Genomic DNA, 21,102 nt, shown 5'->3' with positions numbered 1-21,102 from the left:
CATGTGGGATTAATTGTGACTTTGTTCTCGGATACCCGGTGCCAATTAAAACAAGGTTGAATATAGAGACAAACACCAAGGGAATTATCTCAATGATGAAATATTCTATAAAGAAATCAAAATTTAGTGAGTTAATGATAGGTAACGATAAGAAATAAATTAAATTAATTACATACAACATAAGATTTAGATGGTTTGACATTTAATCTAGTCCATTTGGCTCTTAATCCGACCGAATATGCTAATTAGGATTTGCCATAGATTTTATTAAATCAAATTTTGTACGGCTTCCATATTATATCAGTTATCATCTCAATAAATCCTTGTATTGTGTATGGTTGATTCTAATTTTGCTCTACTTTTTTGTTTTAACCCTTTTATTGTTTCTAACGTTAAGAACTACAGTCGAGTAGGATGGTGCATTAAGAGCAGGCTATTCTTAAAAACAAATTCAACATGAGCAATGCTGTGTGTATTCGGCAAATGCCGTAGAGCTCATAAAAGCTAATACCGCCGTGACCAAGTGGTGGTTGCATTTATTCAGCAAATAATTATACATTTGAAAAAAGACAGTCCATTCGGCAAAATCATGTAGATCTCGAGGGAAGGGGGCGGGGGGATGACAAGCTTTAAAGAAGGATAAGCCAAGTAAATAAGCTTTGGATCCGAGCACTAGATCAACTTTGCCCTATCCTACACCACAATAAGCATGCTGCATTGACAAGTTCAGTAGCTTGTTTACATTTTGATTGAACCCTAAATAATATCGTCTATTAGATAGCATGCTGTCTTTATTGCGTACAATCTCTTTTGTAAAACGATGAAAACTACATTTCTTCACCAGGGGGGTCTCCGGCACTTATGATATTAGATGAAGTATAGCGTGGGATTTACCCAATGATATCAAGCCTTGCCGATAGCAAAATCTTTGTCACTTGATTCCCATATGGTGGTTCCATCACAAGTGCAAAGCTTTTTGTAGTTCTCACCAACCCCTGCACTTCTAGCAATGACAGCAGCTGTAACACCTGGATCTGATTTATCTTCACTTCCATATATCACTAAAGATCGCCCGATGAGATCAGCAATCCTTAGCTTCTCTCTGACGCCTGAGAAGAACGCATCGCCTTTCTCATCAGCCTCTAACGTTCCCAGGTCACCAAGTGGCTGAATATAACATGCAACTTCAATTAGAAATGCCGTCATGTGATGATTGTAAAGAGTGATTTTGTTGTGATTATTAAGGTTTTATCATATTTGGTAGTTGAGGATGTAGATTTCCTTTTGTGGATATTTTGGGTCATGGATTCACAATCTATCATACTTCGAAGTTGCAGACTTCTCTCCCCTCCCCCCTCCCCCATCTTATATCTGGTTGTGGTTGGAAAATGGGCTATTTAGGAATTCCCAAATTTTTGGAAGGCCATCTATGACAGGTGTAGATGTAGTTTCCCAAACACTAGGCAAATCCAGTTCACTTTTATCAGGACAGATAGATATGTTACAGACAGTTTGAAATGTCAAATCTTTGATGATTCCATCATACATGATTGAATTGCACGCATAGGTATCCTACATCTGAACTGAATTCTTTTTCCCAAAGATATAGTTAATATAAACCATGAAAGTGGGTAGCTATTTTAAGGGCACACACCCAAGAAACAAAATCATAAAAAGAACGACAGCTCAATTTCATTATGATACATCTAAGAAATCAGTAAACTGACATAAATACAACGATCACAATTTAATCATCATCAACTGCAGCGAGATTATGTACCCTTTCGATAGCATTCATTAAACTATAAGTTTACTAACCAAGCAACGCTATCAGTTAAACTAAATACTATCTCAGTAATTTAGGGCTGGTATGGAGAGAGGGAGAGAGAGAGAGAGAGAGAGAGAGAGAGAGAGAGAGAGAGAGAGAGAGAGAGAACCTCTTCTGAATTCCTTCCGTTTATTGGATTAAACACTTTTCCAGTGCTTGCGGCACCTCTTGTCAGATCTCCAAATTCATTAATGGACCAACCATGTTTTCCAGGAGATAACCCGCTAAAAGTGGCTTCAACCCTAGCCAATTCCATATTCACCTGAGCCAAGCGAGCCACACCAAAAATCTCAGGACCTTTGAATTCCGCAACTGCAGCAGAGATCAAAAAATCTGTAGAGCAAGAGCAATCAAGAAGAAACTTTAATCATTTCTTGACTTAAGAACAAACCAAAGCCATGACAAAGAGAAATCAAATACTATCAACTGTGAAGAGCAAGCTATGCTGCAAATGCTGGAAGACTGAACTTAAAAGTGTGATTTAAGTCGCCTTGAGAATAAAACCATACACCAACACAGGAAAAAAAGCTACTAGTGTTCATGAAAATCGCTTCCTATTTGAAAGTTAAGAAAACAAGGTAGGCATTTAGTAGGAGCACAATGACTCATGACATAGTTTACACGTCAAGTTAAAAGATAAAAGAAAAAAAGAAGAATAACACCGATGTATTAATATCAAGAGTAATTCTACATACAACCATGAAGTGCATAAACGTGATGTAATCACTTTAAAAAAGAGTGAGATCTACTATTAACAAATTTTGTAAAACAACCAGGATAAGAATGAGCCACCTTCAGGCACCCCTTGCCCAATTAATCGGGCCTTTCGACCCGTCTGCTCTAATGCTTCAGTCATTGTCTTCACAGGCGTTGAACCAAGAATCCTCACCACTTGATTGCTTAAGTCCACCTCAACATTTTTTACCCCTAGATTAATTCACCAGAAGATCATAAAACATATCTTTTTGCCATAAACCCGAAAAAAGGGAGGGAAAAAAAAAAAGAAAAAAAGAACCACGTATGAAATTAAATACCATCATATATCACTTACCACTAACAGTCCGTAACTTATTCTTCACAGCGTCGACACAACCCTCACACTTCATATCCACCATGTACTCCGTCTGATACAAAACCAATACCCAAGTCTGAGACTTCGCTAAATAATCCAACAGAATCACTGAATTTCCATCACTAACAAGTATTTTCATATAAAACAAATGTAGCTCAAACATTTGATTCGGCTAATCAAAACCCAATCTCGACAATCCTAAAAAAAACAACCTTAATAACCATCTCAATCCCCAAGAAATTGCAAAAGACTTGATAGAATTAATAACAGGGGTAAGATGAGATTTAAATGAAAGAAGAGAGAATCAGATTGATTGGAAACTGAAGCTTACCAGTAGTTCTGGTAAGGTATCATCACCCTGAGATTAAAACATAAACAAATTTAAAAGTCTGATGAAAGCCTAGCTAATATTAAAGTAAAGGAAGAAGTGGGCTGCAAAGAAGAGAGAACCTGAGAGGTGGGTTTGTGGTGAGATGCTGGGGCGTCCATGTGGAGAGCCGAGGGCGAATGAGCGAAAGTCTTGACGAGATCAAATCGAGTTGGGGTTTGCTTAGGTGCGGGGGAGAGGGAGATGATGTTTATGGGTTTCTGGGACTGTGGAGATTGGGAGGAAGAGAGAGAGGAGAGAGCAAGGGCTGCAGGGAGAGCAGAGGCAGCTATGGCAGTGCTTGTTGTGGCCACCGACCTGAAAAATGCCATTCTTTTATCTCGGCTTTTTGTTTTAGATACGCTTTGAATTCCCAGTTCTTCATCTAGTTAGATTTCCCGTCTTCTCTCCTTTTTTCCGGATCTTACCTGCAGCCTCATACCAATAAGAATAGAAATAGAATAAAGAGAAAATATTAGGAGCAGCCGCTGTTCCGCAATATCCAGTGCACACTTTAATAAAATTACTAATTTATCCCTACAATAAAAAACACGTTCCTCTCTAAACTCACAAAGCTGAGCTCCCCCCCACGCCCCCCGCGCGGCGGCGTTCTGTCCGCACCCAACTCCTCCAGCCCCACCCTGCATCGGCATCCTCTCCCCCACCCCCACCTAGCGTCACCATCATCTCCCCCACCCGCAACCGACGCCTCTAAACATTTTTTTCAAACTTCTCACATACTCTCTGTTATCACTCACTCACACTCATATTCTCACCACTCACGCGCACACACTTCAATTTCGTTGATATACAAATAGATTTGAAACTTTTAGGGTTTGTAGTCAATTTAAAATTTTATCTCAAATTACTGAAAATGGATCTTAGAATCTAGGTTTGTAGGCAATATGTACTTTGTAATTTTGCGCTATGGAGTATGTACCACCATTTCTGTCCTAAGGATTATTCTTTGCAGTGGGGAAATCGTGGTTATTGAGAGATGTTAATTAGTTTATCTATTGTCAAGAAAAATTATGAATTCGGAATTTAAAGATCAAGAAGTTGCTGCATAAACAAAAAAAACTGTCATTGGCCTTCTTCTTTCCTTTTCTTATTTTATCTTTGCTTTATCTTTGTTTGGGGCTTAGAACATCATTCAAATTCCATAAATTAAGTTATGATTGTGAACTGGCCTCTATTATTTTTGGAAATATGTTTTTAAAAAAATATTTTTAGTAATAATCCTAAGCTTGTGATTTTATTATAAATCTGGTAAATTGATTGTTTCAATGTAAACCAATTGTTATTTTGCCCACGGTATCTAATGTTTAGACTTTATATTTTGAACAATTTTTGGCATTCCTTAGAGTTTTCCATACTCATGTAAGTTGTAGAACCATGATAGCGATGCTATAGGCTCAGATGGGTTGCTGTTATTGTGGCTTAGTGGGCCACTATGTCACATTTTTTTGTGACCTGACTACTCAACTCCTACTTTTAAAGGATTTTTGTGTTTGAAGAACCAATCTTTACCAAGTTTTTGTTGCCTCTAATGCAATTGATAGTCTTATTTCGAGTTGCCCTCTTCTTGAGAGTCTATCACTCTCGTATTTGGAAGTTTAAACTCTAAATATTTCGGCTCCAAATCTTACTTGGTTTTATGCATTTTCATATTTTCTATCAATAATATTACTGGGATGTAACACACACAAAGCTTTATGAGGAAGGAATACTTTGTAATTTCCTAACTCAATACCTGTCAAAAACTGAGTAGGAAGGAAGATGACTTGCTAGAGAAGCGAGAAAATGTGAATTTTTCATTTGGATGGATATACTTCACTTGCTAAATGAGAACATTCGTACAAAAAATAATAAAGTCAATAAGATGTGGGATGATATATTGTTGTGCAAGCATAAAATTCGTAAAAGGGAAGATAAAGTACGAGAGAAAGAGATTACTTTACAAAATGAAAAGCAAAAATTATTGTGTTTATATTGAGTTGTCACATTTGTAATAGTATTTGTTTGGTTATGATAAAATGTATGTAAATAGGACCTTATTTGTTTTGTTTGGTTCAGATTTTCTCATCAATAATATTTGTTTTGTTTAGTTCGGTTTTGTGCAAAAGTCGATGGATTGACATTTCGACTTTTGGAAAGAGGAGTTTAGAGAAAGATGTTTTTGTGGCTTTGTACTAAATAGGGTCTTCCCTATATTAGGCGTCAATAATTTGGATTTGGCGTCTGGTTAGGAGTTTGGTGGGTTTTTACGTTTTAAGAGACGATTTGAATTTGTTTTTTGTTTCTTTGGTTTGTTTATGTGATTTTTTGGCACCTAAGTTATTTGATCTTGTGAAATTTTTTGTAAATTCTAAAGTGACATTGGATTGTTTTCACGGTATCCCCTGCCACAAGTGAAGGCTTTTTAATAAATTTGAGAAAGTCACTCTTCGAAATGTGACATTTGACTAATTTTTTAAAAAATGGGGGTAAAACAGGCCAGATCGGTTGTCAGCCAAGGTTTGGGCTGATTTGGGCCATTCTTTTTGGGCCTTTTTAAAACCCAATTCAACCTCTTTTTAAGCACAATTCATTATTCAAGATTATCAACATTTTGAACTTTTCTTATTGAATTTTTAAAATTAATTTTAAGTATTCAATTATATTTTAATTTTAATTTCATTTATACTATTAGTAACTAATAACTACTACATTTATACTAATAATTCTACTTATAGTCTTATATACTAATTAATAGATAACTGGAAAAAAAAAAAAAGCGACACAATAGATGTTTAATACATATTACAAACAAAACCAAATTGTCTTAAGCAAGTAAGAAATAATTATTCTTGAATAAAATTTCAAAAATTTTCATTCTTCAATATTCCAAATAGATTCTCAATGCAGTCTTCGACTTGAGTCATAAATAGTTGTGATGAACGATGCTCCGAACTCTATATAGAAAAACATCAAATAATCAATATTAATAAATTAGGATAATTAAAAAAATTAAATTAAATTATAAAAGTAAATAAATAATAATATGAAAATTGAATGAGAAAAACATTAACAGATTCTATCACAAAGCTTTCAACGTTATCCATAAACTCTCGAATATTAATTGGTGTTGACAGATGTCGCAACCAATTATTATTTTTTGATAGGTAGATATTGCAACCAATTATGAAAATAAATAAGTGTCTCAACAGTTCTCAAAGTCAACGAACTCTGAAAAGGATCAAATACACGACCTCTCGTACTAAATGCTGACTCTGATGCAAGTGTACAAACAAGCATGACTAATAAGTCTCGTGCAATCCTCGCAAATATAGGATAGCTAGGCTCATTGACTTTCCACCATTTCAACAAGTCAAAAGATTGGTTGAATGTCTCACAATCATTTGATAAATAACAGTCCATCTCTATTTTGGCAGCTAAAGATCCAAAGGCAGTTGATGCTAGCAACTACTTATAAAAAACTTGTGACTCATGATTGTCTTTACCATCATTCGTGGTTGCAGATGCCAGAGAGGGCATATGTTTTTTGCCAATCGAGATAAGAACTGAATGTACCATTATACTTCGCATACAAGTCTGATAATAAATGTCTCACACTTGACACCAACTCTTCAACTCGACTCTCGTCATGAATTTTTTTCAGGTGGAAAGTAAAAAGTTCTAACTTATTACGTGGATTAAGGACAACTACAATCAACAACAAGAAGTTCATCATATCCAATAAACCTCAATACTTATCATATTTCATTATCATGCTTATGGCCATATTCATCATACAACTATTGTCACTTCCACTCAGCCTAACCAACCATTTTTGGAGCATACAAATTTCTAAAAAATTGGTATTTTTCGTGACATATAAAGACCTAAAAAATCGACAAGTGACATCATAAAACATATTAAAAAATTTCACGAAAACACACACAGTCTCCCACTCGTCAGCTCTAGGAAGTCCAATGTTTCCATCTTTAAAGTAAGAGAAAAAATTATAATCCTTACTCTCCATTCGCCTGAAAACCTTTTCAAATTTTTCAGACACCTCCAATATTTTGTAAGTTGAATTCCATTGGGTTTGCACATCAAGAGACAACATTTTTTTACAATCAACTTTCTCTTTTTTTGTACATTTCTTAAACTTGTATAATCTTGTAGGGGAGGAGTGCATATATTTAACCGTATTTCTAACCATTATAATGACATCATTATACTCTTTAAGACCCTCATTTACGATAAGGTTCAAAATATGAATACAACATCTCATGTGCATATACTTTCCCCCACAACACATTCCCTACTAAAAAATGCTTCAAATATGAAATTGTAATATCATTTAAGCTAGTATTATCCACAATAATAGTAAATATATTATCAATGCCCCAAGGAGGCACGAGTCAATATATTTTCCAACAGTATCTTCTCGATGATTAGGAATTAAACAAAAATTCATAATTTTTTTTTGCAATTTCTAATCATCATCAACAAAATGTGCAGATAGGCACATATAATTAAGATTTTGTATCGATGTCCACGTATCGGTAGTTAATGAAATCCTCATTTCCCCATCTTTAAATAACTTTTTAAGCTTAGTCTTTTCAGATGCAAATAGTTTCATACAATCTCTTGCAACCGTGGCTCGACATGACACTTTAAATCTAGGTTCAAGCATCCAAACCATCTTCTTAAATCCTTGCCCCCTTCAATAATTCTAAATGACAATTCATCGATGATTACCATCTTCACAAGCGCCAACTTCACAGCCTCTTTACCATATTTATGGGTTACAAGATTCCTTAAAACACTATCACTCTCTTCAACCCTCTCTAAGGATGCCTCATCCGCCATTATTTTTTATATTTATCAAAAGGTCCATGTTTATGAAAATTTTTAGGATATAAAGGAAGATAATTTTGCATGGTTAAAGTTTCATTCATCTTTAAGTGGCAAGCATATATCTTACCACAATAATTACACTTGGCCTCATGATCATCTATGGCACAACGCTTAGTTTTTGTAAAATGATCCCAAATAATTGACGGATCATTCCCCTTCTATTTTTTAAGAAATTGACAACTACTATTATTAGGGGCACTTGGGGGTGTTGGTGTATGGGTCTCTCCCAAATTAATTGTTTGGGAGTTCCAATCAAGATCAATTAGACTTGATGAAAAATTCATCTAACATGTGAAAAATTATATACATCACATCATTACACAACAATTAAAACAAAGAACGAATATCAACACAATTACAAAGCAACTAGTTTGCAATGTGGTAAACATCATAAGTCTAAAACTCTAATCTAAATTTTTTCACAAATTATTTTAAGAATCAAAATAATTTTATAACAGAGTCCACAATATTAAATTAGCAAATGCCACACAAGTTAATAATTTGATTTTGAGCTAATAGGAACACTCACAATGGTATTTCCGAATTAGGTCTCGAATTTAATTTCATAGTGCAAAAAGAACCTCAAATTTTCAATCCCTCTCCATACACAATAAATAATTTAGACAACAAATTCAAATAATATGGAACATAAATTGATATGATGAAAAATTAAAAACATCAAAACCAAATATACACTAAAAATGAAAAAAAAAAAAAAATCTACCGACGTGAGAAGATAAACTGAGGCTCAAGTGAGAACAAAATTACAAAAACGATAAATCATATCTTTACAAAATACACTAGCCTGCTGCGAACTCCGTGGGGTTTTTTTTTTTTTTTTCCAAACGCAATGGGCTCTGTGAGAAGGATGGAATTGAAGTGGGAATGTGGGATTATAAATAGTGCACTGCAATTTCACCATTTGCTGGAGGTTGGAATGGTGTGGAAGTGGAGGCTAGTGAGGAAAAGCTGGAGTAGAGGGCTGGCCGCTAGACTTCTAGAGAGTGGAGAGTGGAGGCCATGGGTGCCAAGTGAGAAGTCTGAAGGAGTAGAAGAGAGAAACGGCCTAAGGGTTTAAACCCTAGGATGAAATGGCGTCGTTTCAGTTAGTTTTTTTTTTTTTTTTTTAATAGAGTAACTTAAACGATGTGGCATCGTTTTAAATAAGAATAATTTAAAATATATATATAAATGACGTTGGCAGTTCAGCAGTTTGAATTAAGGCCAAACTACAGCCAAACTAACCACCGTCAGTTTTGAAGAAATTGTGCCACAAGCCGACCGATTCCCTACCAGTTTCAACCAATTCCGTACTTCGACGGCCGGTTTGAGTCAATGTCGGTCAGTTGTGTCAGTTTTTTGCAGATGTCCACCACAACTTATTTGCTCGTAGTCCATTCAACTTCACAGAGTACACTAGGCTGCTTCAAAGCTGTCTACTTTCCAATCTTGGGCTATTATATTAAAGGTGATATTCCATTGGAATTGGTCCCCTAAATAAACCATGAGGTCCACCACTGAAGTTTCTTGATCACATGCCACTTGGAAAACAGATGGAATAAAGTCCTTTAGAGCCTTCTCCCCACACCAAATGTCCCTCAAAAATTTTATACAAGTACCCTCACCCACCACAAATTTAGTATGGCGAGTAAACATCCCCCACCCTCATCTTATATGCTTCCAAACCCCCCACACCATAGGTCTCATTACCCTCTCTAGTACACCAACCCCGCCATAAGCTGCCAAAACAACCTGAAATACATAGGTCCAACAGAATTGCTTTCTCCTAATACCCACTAGCAGTTATTGTGCTATGGGGTGGTACTCCAATGGCCCTATAAAACTTGGTGATAGGAACTCAGAAACTTGGTTTTCACATTGATTTCTACCGTTCTGATCACAACATCCAGACGTGGTACATCAGTCATACAATCAGGTCCAAAGAGACCAATTAGCAAGGCATAGAAGGAAACATACTGAATATATAAACAGCTTCACTACTATTAAAAACAAAACCTGATAACTTGGTAATTAAAAACCAAAACCTGTTTTTGATCTATTGTAATGATGAAAAAAAAAAAAAAAACTGGGGAAAAATGATTTCCATCGTTTATTGATAGCCCCTTGCGGATTAAACTATCACACGCATTGAGAACCTAAGGAAGTAAGTTTTCTATCTGAATTAAGTCCAAGTCCAAGTGATTAAAAAAACCTAAAAAAAAAAAAAAAAAAAAGTCATTGTAGGAATAATAACTTAAGCATCTGACCTTCAACTATGGTGGACTCAGAAAAGCCTCTCTAATAGGGTAAATTCAGCACACAATAAGACGGGACTACGGCGGTAACAGTGTCTAATCCTTGATCACAGAGTTTCTACAAAATTTAATGCTTCAGGATAGAGAGATAAATTGCATTGCTTGTCATCGCATCACCCAAAACCAGGAGGCACATCAGGGTCCTCATCACTACCATCACATGGCTGCTTCTGCTCCAATTCTGCAGGAAAGCCAGGTGGCACACCAAGATCAACGTATTCTGGCTCCAAGACAACCTTTGAGTAGTGTGTATCTTCCTCCTGTGCTTCCACAGGTTCTCTTTTGTGAGGCATTGGAGGCTGAAGCTCCTGTCTGTGTTGCTCCTCATTCTTGTTATTCTGATTGTTATTTAGGAGAGAAAAACCTGGAGGTTCTTTCGGCTCGCTATCAGAAAACATGTCATCAGCTTCACTAGCTGAGGCTGCAATGGAACGGTTATTTTCAGCTTCCTTCTGCTTTGGCATCATGCCATGGGTGGATGATTCACCCTCTTCTTTCCATTTTGGGTTTAATAATTTGTTATAAACAGATTGCACAGTTTCTGTAATTTCACTTTTCATGCCATCACCTGATCTAATTATTTCCCACAAACCATCAGATATCCGGCTCATTACTTTATTCCTGAAACAGCATAATGGGTCATCAGATTTCATTTGAGTCTTTTATTATATATCCTTATTGTCCCAAAATAACAACCCAATTAAAGAGTTTTATCAGAAAGCACATTAATTAGAACTGTAGATTCAATCCTCAAAATTATTAAACCAACTTGCGTCAATATTGGATATAGATTTCATTATCCATTTTTTCTTCGTAAATATGCATAATTAATTAATCTCTTTAAAGTTAAACATGAATCCATGGTTTGCGAGAATTTTTTTTGGGGAGGAACATAACAATTATAAACCAAAAAAAAAATTGAGAAAAACTAGAAACTTACCCAACGTCATCATATATGGCATCAGATAATTGTCTGGGTTTCATATTCTCAGCACCTGCTCGATTAAGTGCTGCTGACTGCTTCACTGTCAAAATAATCTCATTCCGCAACTCCTCCTGCGTTTACTCTCCTTGGTCAGCATCACAGACACTGGAAAAGGGGTTTTAAAAATTAAAAGGAACATAATTGATAACATACACACATACATCAATTGAAAACGACGAGCTGAATTATCTTCCCATCCATGAAATGCTTCAAAAAACCATATGCCAACCAACGAGACCTTAAAATTTTCATTTGTACATTCTTTTCAGGGTATGTTAGAATCAAAGCAACGAAGTCTACTGAGATCTGAACGCAGAGACTCCCCAGCTATTCGATTTTGGTTCAGAAGTTAAATATATTTACATGTTCTTCGCTTTGAAATAGACAAATTCCGTGAAAAATGGACGAAATTGATATTTCAATGTAACCTTGAATCAGAGATTCACAATAGGGATAATCTCAGCGTAATTTTCTCAAATATAAAGCAAACTCGAATTCATACAGAAAAAATAAAATTAAAAATTAAAAAAATTAAAAAAAAAATTAACAAGAAAATAAAGCTTCCTCCTTTTCAAACACTCCGACGAATTAAAAAACAAACTGCTTTCAAGAAAATTTTTCGGCATTGTTTCGTCTTTAATCACTCTAATCTATTCAACTTTCTAAGCAAGACGGAAGAGAGTTTTTATTTTCCTTTAAAATAAAGAAAATTGCTTCCAAGCTTCAAATTTGCAGGAACAAAAAAAGAAGAAGATAAATGAGAAGGAGGAGACTGACGTTGTCCCTGAGCTTGCGAATGATTTTGAGGCGGAGTTTGTCGAAGTCGCCATCGTCCTTGAGTTTCGCTATGACCTCGTCTTTGCCAATGATCTCGGGACTGATCTCCATCGCTTCCCCTGCGTCAGAGAGAGAATACTTCTATAGGGGAAATATCTTCCAAGCCCCCTATAGGTCAGTATTAAATAGCCATTGTACCACTTAATAAAAATTTTTGCAATTTTAAATTTAGAATAATAAAATATTTATCTACCTTTTATTTCTTTATAAAAATTCAAGTTTCGTATTATAATATTAAAAAATTCTACTCATCCTTTTCATATTATATATCGTACCTAATTTTTTATTTTTTTTCTTATCAAATGTGTAATATATAAATAATAAGTAAAAAAATTTAATTAATTTAGAAAGAATAAAACTAAAAATTAAAAATAAATATGATGGATAATGTATAAAGATGATGAATATTAAAATTCTATATTTTTTTATTTCTTTCCTTAACAAATATATAACGTAGAAATCATAAGTAGAATAATTCAATTTGTACGTAGGATAAGGAGTAACAAAACTAACATTATGTCAATTTGTAATACAAATTTCGCAGGATGCTGTCAACTGATTATAATAATCAAGTGTTTGCACCCTAAATTTAGAAAATTTATATTCTCAAGCCATGTGATGAATAACACATTTAATAAAATATGTATATAATAAATTAGATTTTATCCTTTAATATGATGTAGATGGCATTATCTAAATTTATTTTCCGTTTCCCTAGTCTAAATAAAACTTGGTCATTCTACGTAACGTACATACAATCAGAACCTCGCAATTTCCACACCCCAAAACTTGCTAGTTTTGGTCCCTTTTTGTTTGTTCTTCCTTTGAAAATCTCAGTTAATTTTTTGTTTTTTTTAGGAGCATCTGTCAGAATTATTTGATTGGTTGCCTCTTCTGATAGAATTCTTTACCTCAAAGTTGTTGGATATTGGTAATGTGCAAAAATCTTGATCTTATCCTCATTGCAAGCAACACAGCTTTTAAGTTTATGAGCTCACATTTCTAGATTCCACTACCTACAATCACGTATGCCCAACCAACTTATATGGAATCAAATAATCAAATCTACCCAACTAACACCTATCAGGAGGAAGCAAATCAAAGGATGTAAGGCCAATGCTGCATCAATTTATGTACAAGCTGGCAACATTCCCCAGTAGAGTCAGGTATTGAGATTTTGATGCTATGGTACAATTGTGTACAACATAACAAGACATTGAGTTGGTCATTGCTTATCAGGAAATGGCGAAACTCCTGAAAAGAGCAACACCATCCCAAGAAAGAAACAAAGAGAACCTCTTTTCCCACATCAAGGAAACTATAATTTCTGGGACGAACAATGAGTCATCTTTCGCCGGTCAGCTTTAGAGCCCAAATTCCTGCAGAACATTTCATCAGGTAAAACAAATAGAAATTTGTGATGTTACAGGTCAGGTTTTCATAAACAAACTCACAGATTTTCATCCTGATTTTTGCTTCTTGATGATTCCTGCATTTTCCTGGATGGTCCAGCCACCTGTCAAAGGGTGGTAATGGCCCAATTTAGGAGTGTATTTGAACAAAAAGATGCTCCACCCACCTGTCCTGCATCTTCCTACATTTCTAAATGTTGTCACAACAATAGAATGAGTCAAGAAAACTTTTTATGTGATTGGAACAACTCCAGTGGCCATTATCTAGTCCCTGCTCACATCGTGAATTAGAACATCCAACTGATGGGCCTCAACAGATCTCTTTGTTTTATAATCAAATGGTGGGTGGACGGTCACTGATCAGATCTATTGGTTTAAAAATCACATGGCAGGTGGACTGATCATAAGCAAAGGTTTAGTTGATCACTAGTGGCATGATCATTATCCACAATTATCATCAAAATCCTCCAACACCAAAACAAAGAAGGGCATAAGCTACAAATTGGGACACTGAGATTATCCACAATTATAATAGCGGGGACAAAGTCAGCATGTCAAGATGATATATTGTGCTCAAAAGATGCATCATTTCACGAAAGATACAATAGTCTGAAAATACAATAAAATGAACACCTACTTAAAAGATGAGAAAAAAATGAGTGAAATGTTGTTGGATAAGCATACTGACAGGGAGGCATAATCGTGAACTGCTTCTGCTACGCTCCAGATATTCTTCATAAGACTGCCATAACAAACAAGGAAAACAAAATTAAAAAATAATAATAATAATAATAATAATAATAAAATCCATTCTTAATAGCTCAGGAAGCAGTATGCCAGTCTGGCTTCATTAATAGCCTAGTCCCAATTCACAGTTAAAAGAGATAAGTGCAACATAAGAAACAGAGTTAACAAAGGGATTTATCTTTTTTTTCCTTAAAGTGAAAATAAAGCCATTATTTGAGGGAGAGACCCTTCTCCAAAAAAAGTCCTTGACCATCAAGCTTCACTGGGAAAAACAATCAACAAGTTCATGATGACTTCGCCAATCCTTTTTTTAGTTGTTTTTTTTTTTTTTTTTGGTGTGATGGAGCGGCTGGTGGGAGAGAGGGACAGAGAGAGGGTTACTAAGACTTTATAATCTCATAGTCATAGAGAAGTTCACTCCACAAAATTGTAAGGAAATGTTCACATAAAAGATAGCCTTGAGATGTTCAATAAAAATGTATGTGAGAGAGAGAGAGAGAGAGAGAGAGAGAGATTGGTGATGCCAAACAGAACAAAGAAACTAAACTAGGACACTAATACCAGTTCAAGAAGATCATCCTCAGTCAGGGTACAAGCAAATGGGCTTTCTGCATACAAACCCCAAACATCAAAATGAGGAGACATATCCATTTCCGCTTGTAAATTAGAAATTTCTCCGATATTGCAAGAGCGTTTCATCCTTTCAACTTTTGATGAACCGGCAGTGATTGAAAGATTTTTAGGAAAAGCAACCCCTGCAGAAATCTGGTTTGCTAAATGAAATCTATTCGCCTCAGCCTGATGTGGATACAGCGGCGAAGGATAAAGAATGGGTGTTCTTGACCATGACATGTGCATTGGAGGCACATTATACTCTTCATCCCCTAAAGAACATGGAGACTCTACACAGAGCCTTTTTGAAGGAAGATTACTCCGGTAAAGACTGCTTCAGCATATAGCAATAATAAGCAATAAGTTATCGATTAGGAATTGGGCAGAAGTCTCTCTCTCTTTTTTTTTTTCCTCAACATAGCATGTCGACCATTCAGCTGCTTGAGAGACATACCTACTTGGAGAGTCATCCACATCACTCTTTCCATCAAGGAGCTCACAAAGAGCTTCTCCGATATCTAGAGATAACTCCTGAAGAGAATACGACTCAAAATCATTTTCTTAAACTGGATTTAATGGATAAAACCTCCCTCCCAACCAGCCCACCCCCACACCCCCCACCCAAAAAAATACAGAAAAAGAAGGAAAACGAGAGAAGAAAGAAGCACTTAATAAAAAGGACACCTGGCAATCCCTGCTAATTTTGACAGGTTTGTATTCATTCAATGGATTCTTGAGATGAAGAGTCTTTTGAAAAGGTAAGTCATTTAAACACAGCCATTTGACTTTAAAGCTGCGCCCCCAGGGATTGCCTTTGCTACTTCCTTGACTCCAAACATTGTCTCGCCTCCACCCAACAGAAGACATCATTTGCGCATATCCTTGGAAGAAACCACTCATGTTTACACTAAATATAAGAATTACTTTACCAGAGTTCTGCAATAAAACCATATGCTTTGTATATAAAGCAAAAATAATTGCAAAAGCAGAGCAAGAAATTAGAGTAAGAAGGATCTTACATGAAAGGCTTCTTCTAGAATAGGTTCGTTCATGACTTGGGTAGCCCAAATTCCTTTCTCAATTGACAGTTGGATATTATGAAGGTTCAAACTCTTAATGATGAAGTATCTCGTATTGTCCAATTTACCCTTTCTGTCAGTAGTGGAAATTCCCAGTGGATAATAAGAGTTCCCAGCTTTATCTGCCCTTGACGGATAGCTAACCTCATTAGCTTTGTAACTAGAGCTCTCTGACATAAAAATTTCAGATTATTCCTATATTAAACATTCATATTTCAATGAGAATTTATAAGAGGATTAAATACACTAGGTTTAATTTGCATCAATTATTACCAGGGTCATCCGAAATTCCCATGTCTTGTTTCCATTCAGTTACTGATGAATCGACAACAGATGCATTTTCTTTTGCAGTATCCGAAGACATGTCCCTACAGATGAATCAATTACCACGTTATGAAGCATCTGTATATCGAAGATACAGCTGGATGGTAGAGAAGTCAACACTAAGGTATCTGGTGAAGAAACAAATAGCAATATCATCTACATTAAATGATACAGAGCATCAGAATTCTATAGAATGTTTTGCTGAATCCTGATCTGAGTGCAAAACAAAGATAAGCAATACCAAGAATTGGTAAAAATTCACAAGAATAAATGAAAATATATAAGAAATGTCAAATCACCTTCCAAACCTAGTAGAAACTAGAATGGCACAACTGCCATTTTTACAGGAACTACATAAGCATTCTTCTAATGATTCCTTTAGCAATTGATAATAAATGCTAGCAACTTATGAACCAACTATTAGTACTTTCACCACTACTATCACAAAGGCGAGAAGTTCAAAACTCCCAAGTAATAACTCAACTACAGAACACCAAGGGAAGGAGGATTCAAGGCTTCAGCGAGCACTTAATCTTTGTGCTAAATCTACCACAACCTACTCTATACAGAGCTTCCCATCCACCATAAAAATTATGCACCAAATTTATTAAAAGTTCTTGCAAAATCCCTTGAACATCTTGGATGGCGCATATTCCAGAAGTACAACTTAACATTGCTCACAAATAACAACCATCAAAGCAAATAAATAGGAAATGCATATATTAACAAGAAGTTCGACAAATATATTCAAGCACAAAACTGAAACTAATAGAGAACAAAATCATTACATCACTACATCTTGTGATACTGTTTACAAATACCAGCTCTCCATTAAAGTCTCCAGAGTTTGACTGCCTTAGGCATCAGCAAAGCGTTGGCAAGGGCCCAATTCAAACTAAACCACTTATAAGTGGCTCAAAATGTGTAAAACATCACCCATCATCTTGAACCTAGTCCAACCTCCCACCAAGCATTAAAACAGATAGTCCTGATTGGTGGCCATAGCTTTTAAGTCACAAGTAATAAAGGTGAAAAATTAAGCTTAGCCCTTTACCACTAATCCATCAACGTTTGATATTTAATTGTAATCATCCATTGAATTGTAAAACTTCTGCAAGAGCCTAATCTATAACTTATCCACACCCTACAATATGCTATAATATGCCATTTAATCCACACCCTCTCTAGCATACTAATCAATTATACCAATTCTTTTTTCAAGAACATCACAATTCAAAAACCACGCATATTTCATAAAATAATATTACGAAGATCAGACTCCCTTCCGCTTATGAAATATATCATTGAGGTCGGTCAGGAGAATTTTTTTCCCACTTTTCCCCTTGAAAGTAGGTTTATTCTGAGCCAGAATTTGCTTCATAAAACTCAAGCCAAGACAACGAAAACCCACTTCACCCTTAAGCCTCTCTAACAGCCGAGTAATTTTCATCCATTACCGTGTGTCAGTCTCCTAAACACGAGTAATAATCGTAAAATCCGCAAGAACTGAAAGAAAACGGTTGAATTGAATCAGGCTTGATCAACGCTTTGAGAATATTTAACGATAAATCCAACTTAAATTAGTTATAAATGATCTTTTCTCTTTTACCATTGTTTCTATTTATCCAAAGAGATGTTATGATAAAAATTAAATGCACGTGCATACAAGCAGGAAAACAAAGCAAGAAGATCGAAAGCGAAACAATAAGTCAAGGGAAGTAAAGCATACCTCTTTAGAAAAAGAGAAAGAGATTGAGTAAGTGACTGAGTGAGTGAAAGAACAGAGCAGTAGCTCGCGAACTCGGTCAGCTTCTGCAACTTCCGAGCCCTAATTACTTTTTCTTCTTCTACTCTCTATCTCAAATTCTCTTCATTTTTTTTTTTTCCATTAAAAAAATGTTTATGCTAGGGTAATCCAAGGGGTCTGAGGGATGAGTACGTGGATGGTTACGATCTTTTTCCTGGATGGCGAAGGGACCACATGATCGGCGATCAGTGTCTGTGACCGTGGAGCAACGTATCGTCACGGCCACTCATTGGAAGAGGATTTTTCTTTAATTTTGCTTACACATATTATGATGATTAAATATTCTAAATTATTATTAATTAATTTAGTTTATTTATATTATAGGATAAAATATTATTTTATAATAATTAGCTCATCTTATTATTAAATTTAACTAACTTTAAAAGTTATAGTTATATAATATATATATCCAGGGATGTTCGCCGACTCGACCCGACCCGACCCGAAAATAGAAATACCCGACCCTATCTGAATATGGTTTATACCGATTAATAGTTAACCGATTACCCGAAATGAATGTAAATTTCATAGAAAAACTCAGAAAGATCTAGAAACCGGAGTCTCATCCAAACGCATTGACATTTCACAGGACCGCGATCTCTACTTGACTCTACCTCCCAAGTCTTGACCAAACCCACCACTAGAAGCTCCCTCATCTGCACTGAATCTGCCTTCGCCTCCGAGCACTAGCAGTACCTCAACAGTTTGGTCACACAAAATCGCCTATTTCCTTTTCTTCAGCTTGCTATTCTTCTTTTTCTACTAATACTGCTTTTTCCTTTTCTTTTCTTCTTTATCTTGTTTTGCCTCTATTTCTTCATTTACTACATTCTCCTCCTCCTCCTCTTCTACCGAGTCTTGGATATCGTCGTCTCTAATGAGGTGAAGTCTCAAGCGTCCGTTTTCTCTTGAAGCCCGAAGAATCTCGGTTCTATTGATCCTCATCTCGGTGAGCTCAAGCCGTCCATCCTTCCTTACTGCACGGAGAAAGAAATTTCGTTGGCCGTTCGGGCTCAATGACGAAAGAGGCGGTGGAAACTTCTTCACTTCCCCACCCTCTTTCTACCATTTAATTTTCTTCCTCGTGCTCCTTTGAAATCGGGTAACGGGTAATACCCGTTCTTAATTTTAATCATAAACGGTCCGGGTTTTAGGGTCGGATATTTTTGGGTTTCGGGTCGGATCGAAATTTCGGTTTTTTTGTTCAGTCCTATATATATTGAATGAATAAAAAAATACATATATTTTTATCACTTATGTATAATATCAATCAAATTTTAAGTTGAAATTGAGGGATAAAGTCAAAGTTCGTACATCAAAACAAAGTCGGAGTTAGTCCGACTCTGCCTCCGACTTTAACTTTTTAAAAATAAAATTTCTACTCCATGGAAACAAGATCAATTTCAAAATTAGATTTTTAAAATTTTGCTTAGTGTACAATACCGTACTTTCACAATCATTTCCCACTTGAAATTAGCAATGATCTTAATTTCCAAATAAAATTAAGTAATATTATCGTACCGTAGCGTTCCTCGAAGGCTATAAATTTCCGACAATTAAAAAATAATTAGATTATAATTTTGTTTATTGATACATGACCAAGTATCTCCTAATTTTGGCTTCATTGACGAAGTCTCAGGTCTTATATAATTATCTAGCGGCTAGCTGAATTGAGTCCACTTTCAAGCAAAATAATTGAAATCAGTAGTATCGTTCCATGTTACAAATTGTAATTAATGAAGATTCATACATTATTTGTTCCATAGAGAACTAGTTAGCTCGCGCGGAAATAAAGATTGATCATATTATATAGAGACGGTACGTTATAAATAATTGTCTGAAGGATGATAGGGTGGGCTATATATATTATATTGATTAATACCTATACATTTTTTTTTCCTTTACATATATTTTTTAATATATTTTTAAAAATACATTAAAAATTACTTGTTTAATTATTAAATAAAAAAATTTACCGAGCAATCATATAAAGCGATAAGAAGTATTAGCTTTTTTCTTAAACTAATATAGCCTTGGCTAAGCTGGCGTCAAACAGAGAGAGGTGGCAGCAAGAAGCAAAGTCGGTGGAAAATAATTTCTACCACCAAATAGATAAGCTCAAATAATAAAGTTGTGTTGGCCACTGAGATAAGATGAGAATTTTAAAAATTTTATGAATATTATTAAGTTAATATTAGTAAAAAATTTTGAGTTGAGTGTAAAATTTCATATGGGTTCCATATAGATATGTTTGGAAATAAAGTTGAAATGAAAATTTTAAACATCTTAAAAATGGGAAAGTTGTGGGTCCCATGACTATTATACCCAAAATATCAAATATGTACACAGTGCGACAGTACTCATCCACGTGAATGCACTGGTCTAGGATCTTCAAGCAGAACCTGAGAAAGAGTTCTGCAGTCCCACTTTGCTCCAACGGCAATCTTGGTCTCGACGGAGCCGGAAAAAATTTTGAGAACATCTCCTCCTTGCCCCGACCAACTCACTGCTCCAATCCCCCTCACCAATGACCTGCTCCGAACCCCTGCCCAACGAGCTGCGTCCAAAATAGCCTGAAAAATCCAGCTCCTCGTCCTATGTGAGTGAAGTAGAAATTAACGTCTCTTAACTTCATTGTTGCAACAACCCATTTGGATTAGAAATACAAACAAAATTTTGTTATTTATTTAAGATCCAAGTGGATCTTGTAGCAACTCTTTTCAGATCCAAGTGGATCTGAAAATCTCCTTCGTATCTTCATTTTGGGATATATATGGTTTTACAACTGATGTTGCATAACACGTTTATG

At 35.5% G+C, this 21,102-nt stretch overlaps 3 protein-coding genes across 8 annotated transcripts; all 3 read right to left on the bottom strand.

Moving 5' to 3' along the window:
* Positions 1-628: 628 nt before the first annotated feature.
* Positions 629-3,720, bottom strand: LOC122281204 (copper chaperone for superoxide dismutase, chloroplastic/cytosolic). Its single transcript, XM_043092541.1, has 6 exons — positions 3,351-3,720; positions 3,232-3,258; positions 2,880-2,952; positions 2,621-2,755; positions 1,938-2,161; positions 629-1,167 (listed from the first exon to the last, which is right to left on the bottom strand). Exons 1-6 carry the CDS (start codon positions 3,597-3,599, stop codon positions 904-906), a joined length of 972 nt encoding a protein of 323 aa, XP_042948475.1. The 5' UTR covers positions 3,600-3,720; the 3' UTR covers positions 629-903.
* Positions 1,148-18,374, bottom strand: LOC122281202 (YTH domain-containing protein 1-like). Of its 6 annotated transcripts, XM_043092538.1 has the most exons (10): positions 18,216-18,372; positions 17,944-17,992; positions 16,436-16,530; positions 16,103-16,332; positions 15,768-16,019; positions 15,538-15,614; positions 15,033-15,414; positions 14,413-14,466; positions 13,767-13,828; positions 13,248-13,691 (listed from the first exon to the last, which is right to left on the bottom strand). In XM_043092538.1, the coding sequence occupies exons 3-10, from the start codon at positions 16,524-16,526 to the stop codon at positions 13,631-13,633; spliced, it is 1,209 nt and encodes a 402-aa protein (XP_042948472.1). In that variant the 5' UTR covers positions 16,527-16,530; positions 17,944-17,992; positions 18,216-18,372; the 3' UTR covers positions 13,248-13,630. The 6 variants fall into 6 exon arrangements, 5 of the variants coding, with proteins under 5 accessions (XP_042948472.1, XP_042948471.1, XP_042948473.1 ...); XM_043092537.1 differs by lacking the exon at positions 17,944-17,992 and having other exon boundaries at positions 18,216-18,374; XM_043092539.1 differs by lacking the exon at positions 17,944-17,992 and having other exon boundaries at positions 16,436-16,642; positions 18,216-18,367.
* On the bottom strand, positions 10,414-12,417 carry LOC122281206. The gene is made up of 3 exons (XM_043092544.1): positions 12,253-12,417; positions 11,431-11,546; positions 10,414-11,111 (listed from the first exon to the last, which is right to left on the bottom strand). The coding sequence occupies exons 1-3, from the start codon at positions 12,361-12,363 to the stop codon at positions 10,604-10,606; spliced, it is 735 nt and encodes a 244-aa protein (XP_042948478.1). The 5' UTR covers positions 12,364-12,417; the 3' UTR covers positions 10,414-10,603.
* Positions 18,375-21,102: the final 2,728 nt, after the last annotated feature.

This window comes from Carya illinoinensis, chromosome 11 (assembly GCF_018687715.1).
Source record: "Carya illinoinensis cultivar Pawnee chromosome 11, C.illinoinensisPawnee_v1, whole genome shotgun sequence".
Taxonomy (NCBI): domain Eukaryota; kingdom Viridiplantae; phylum Streptophyta; class Magnoliopsida; order Fagales; family Juglandaceae; genus Carya; species Carya illinoinensis.
Note: the sequence above shows the minus strand (reverse complement) of the source record. Positions and strands in the feature narration are given on the sequence as shown.

What these genes read in the sequence shown, in the direction of transcription:
- LOC122281204 (XM_043092541.1), bottom strand. Translation starts at nt 3,599, where the DNA reads ATGGCATTTTTCAGGTCGGTGGCCACAACAAGCACTGCCATAGCTGCC. An exon ending in ACCACAAACCCACCTCTCAG is followed by an intron (nt 3,259 to 3,350) that starts GTTCTCTCTTCT and finishes TTTTAATCTCAG; the next exon opens with GGTGATGATACCTTACCAGA. An exon ending in ACGGAAGGAATTCAGAAGAG is followed by an intron (nt 1,168 to 1,937) that starts GTTCTCTCTCTC and finishes TGTTATATTCAG; the next exon opens with CCACTTGGTGACCTGGGAAC.
- LOC122281206 (XM_043092544.1), bottom strand. Translation starts at nt 12,363, where the DNA reads ATGGAGATCAGTCCCGAGATCATTGGCAAAGACGAGGTCATAGCGAAA. An exon ending in TTCGCAAGCTCAGGGACAAC is followed by an intron (nt 11,547 to 12,252) that starts GTCAGTCTCCTC and finishes GAGTAAACGCAG; the next exon opens with GAGGAGTTGCGGAATGAGAT. An exon ending in GCCATATATGATGACGTTGG is followed by an intron (nt 11,112 to 11,430) that starts GTAAGTTTCTAG and finishes ATGCTGTTTCAG; the next exon opens with GAATAAAGTAATGAGCCGGA.
- LOC122281202 (XM_043092536.1), bottom strand. An exon ending in TTCTAGAAGAAGCCTTTCAT is followed by an intron (nt 16,020 to 16,102) that starts GTAAGATCCTTC and finishes GTTTTATTGCAG; the next exon opens with AACTCTGGTAAAGTAATTCT. An exon ending in AAAAATCAGGATGAAAATCT is followed by an intron (nt 13,692 to 13,766) that starts GTGAGTTTGTTT and finishes AATGTTCTGCAG; the next exon opens with GAATTTGGGCTCTAAAGCTG.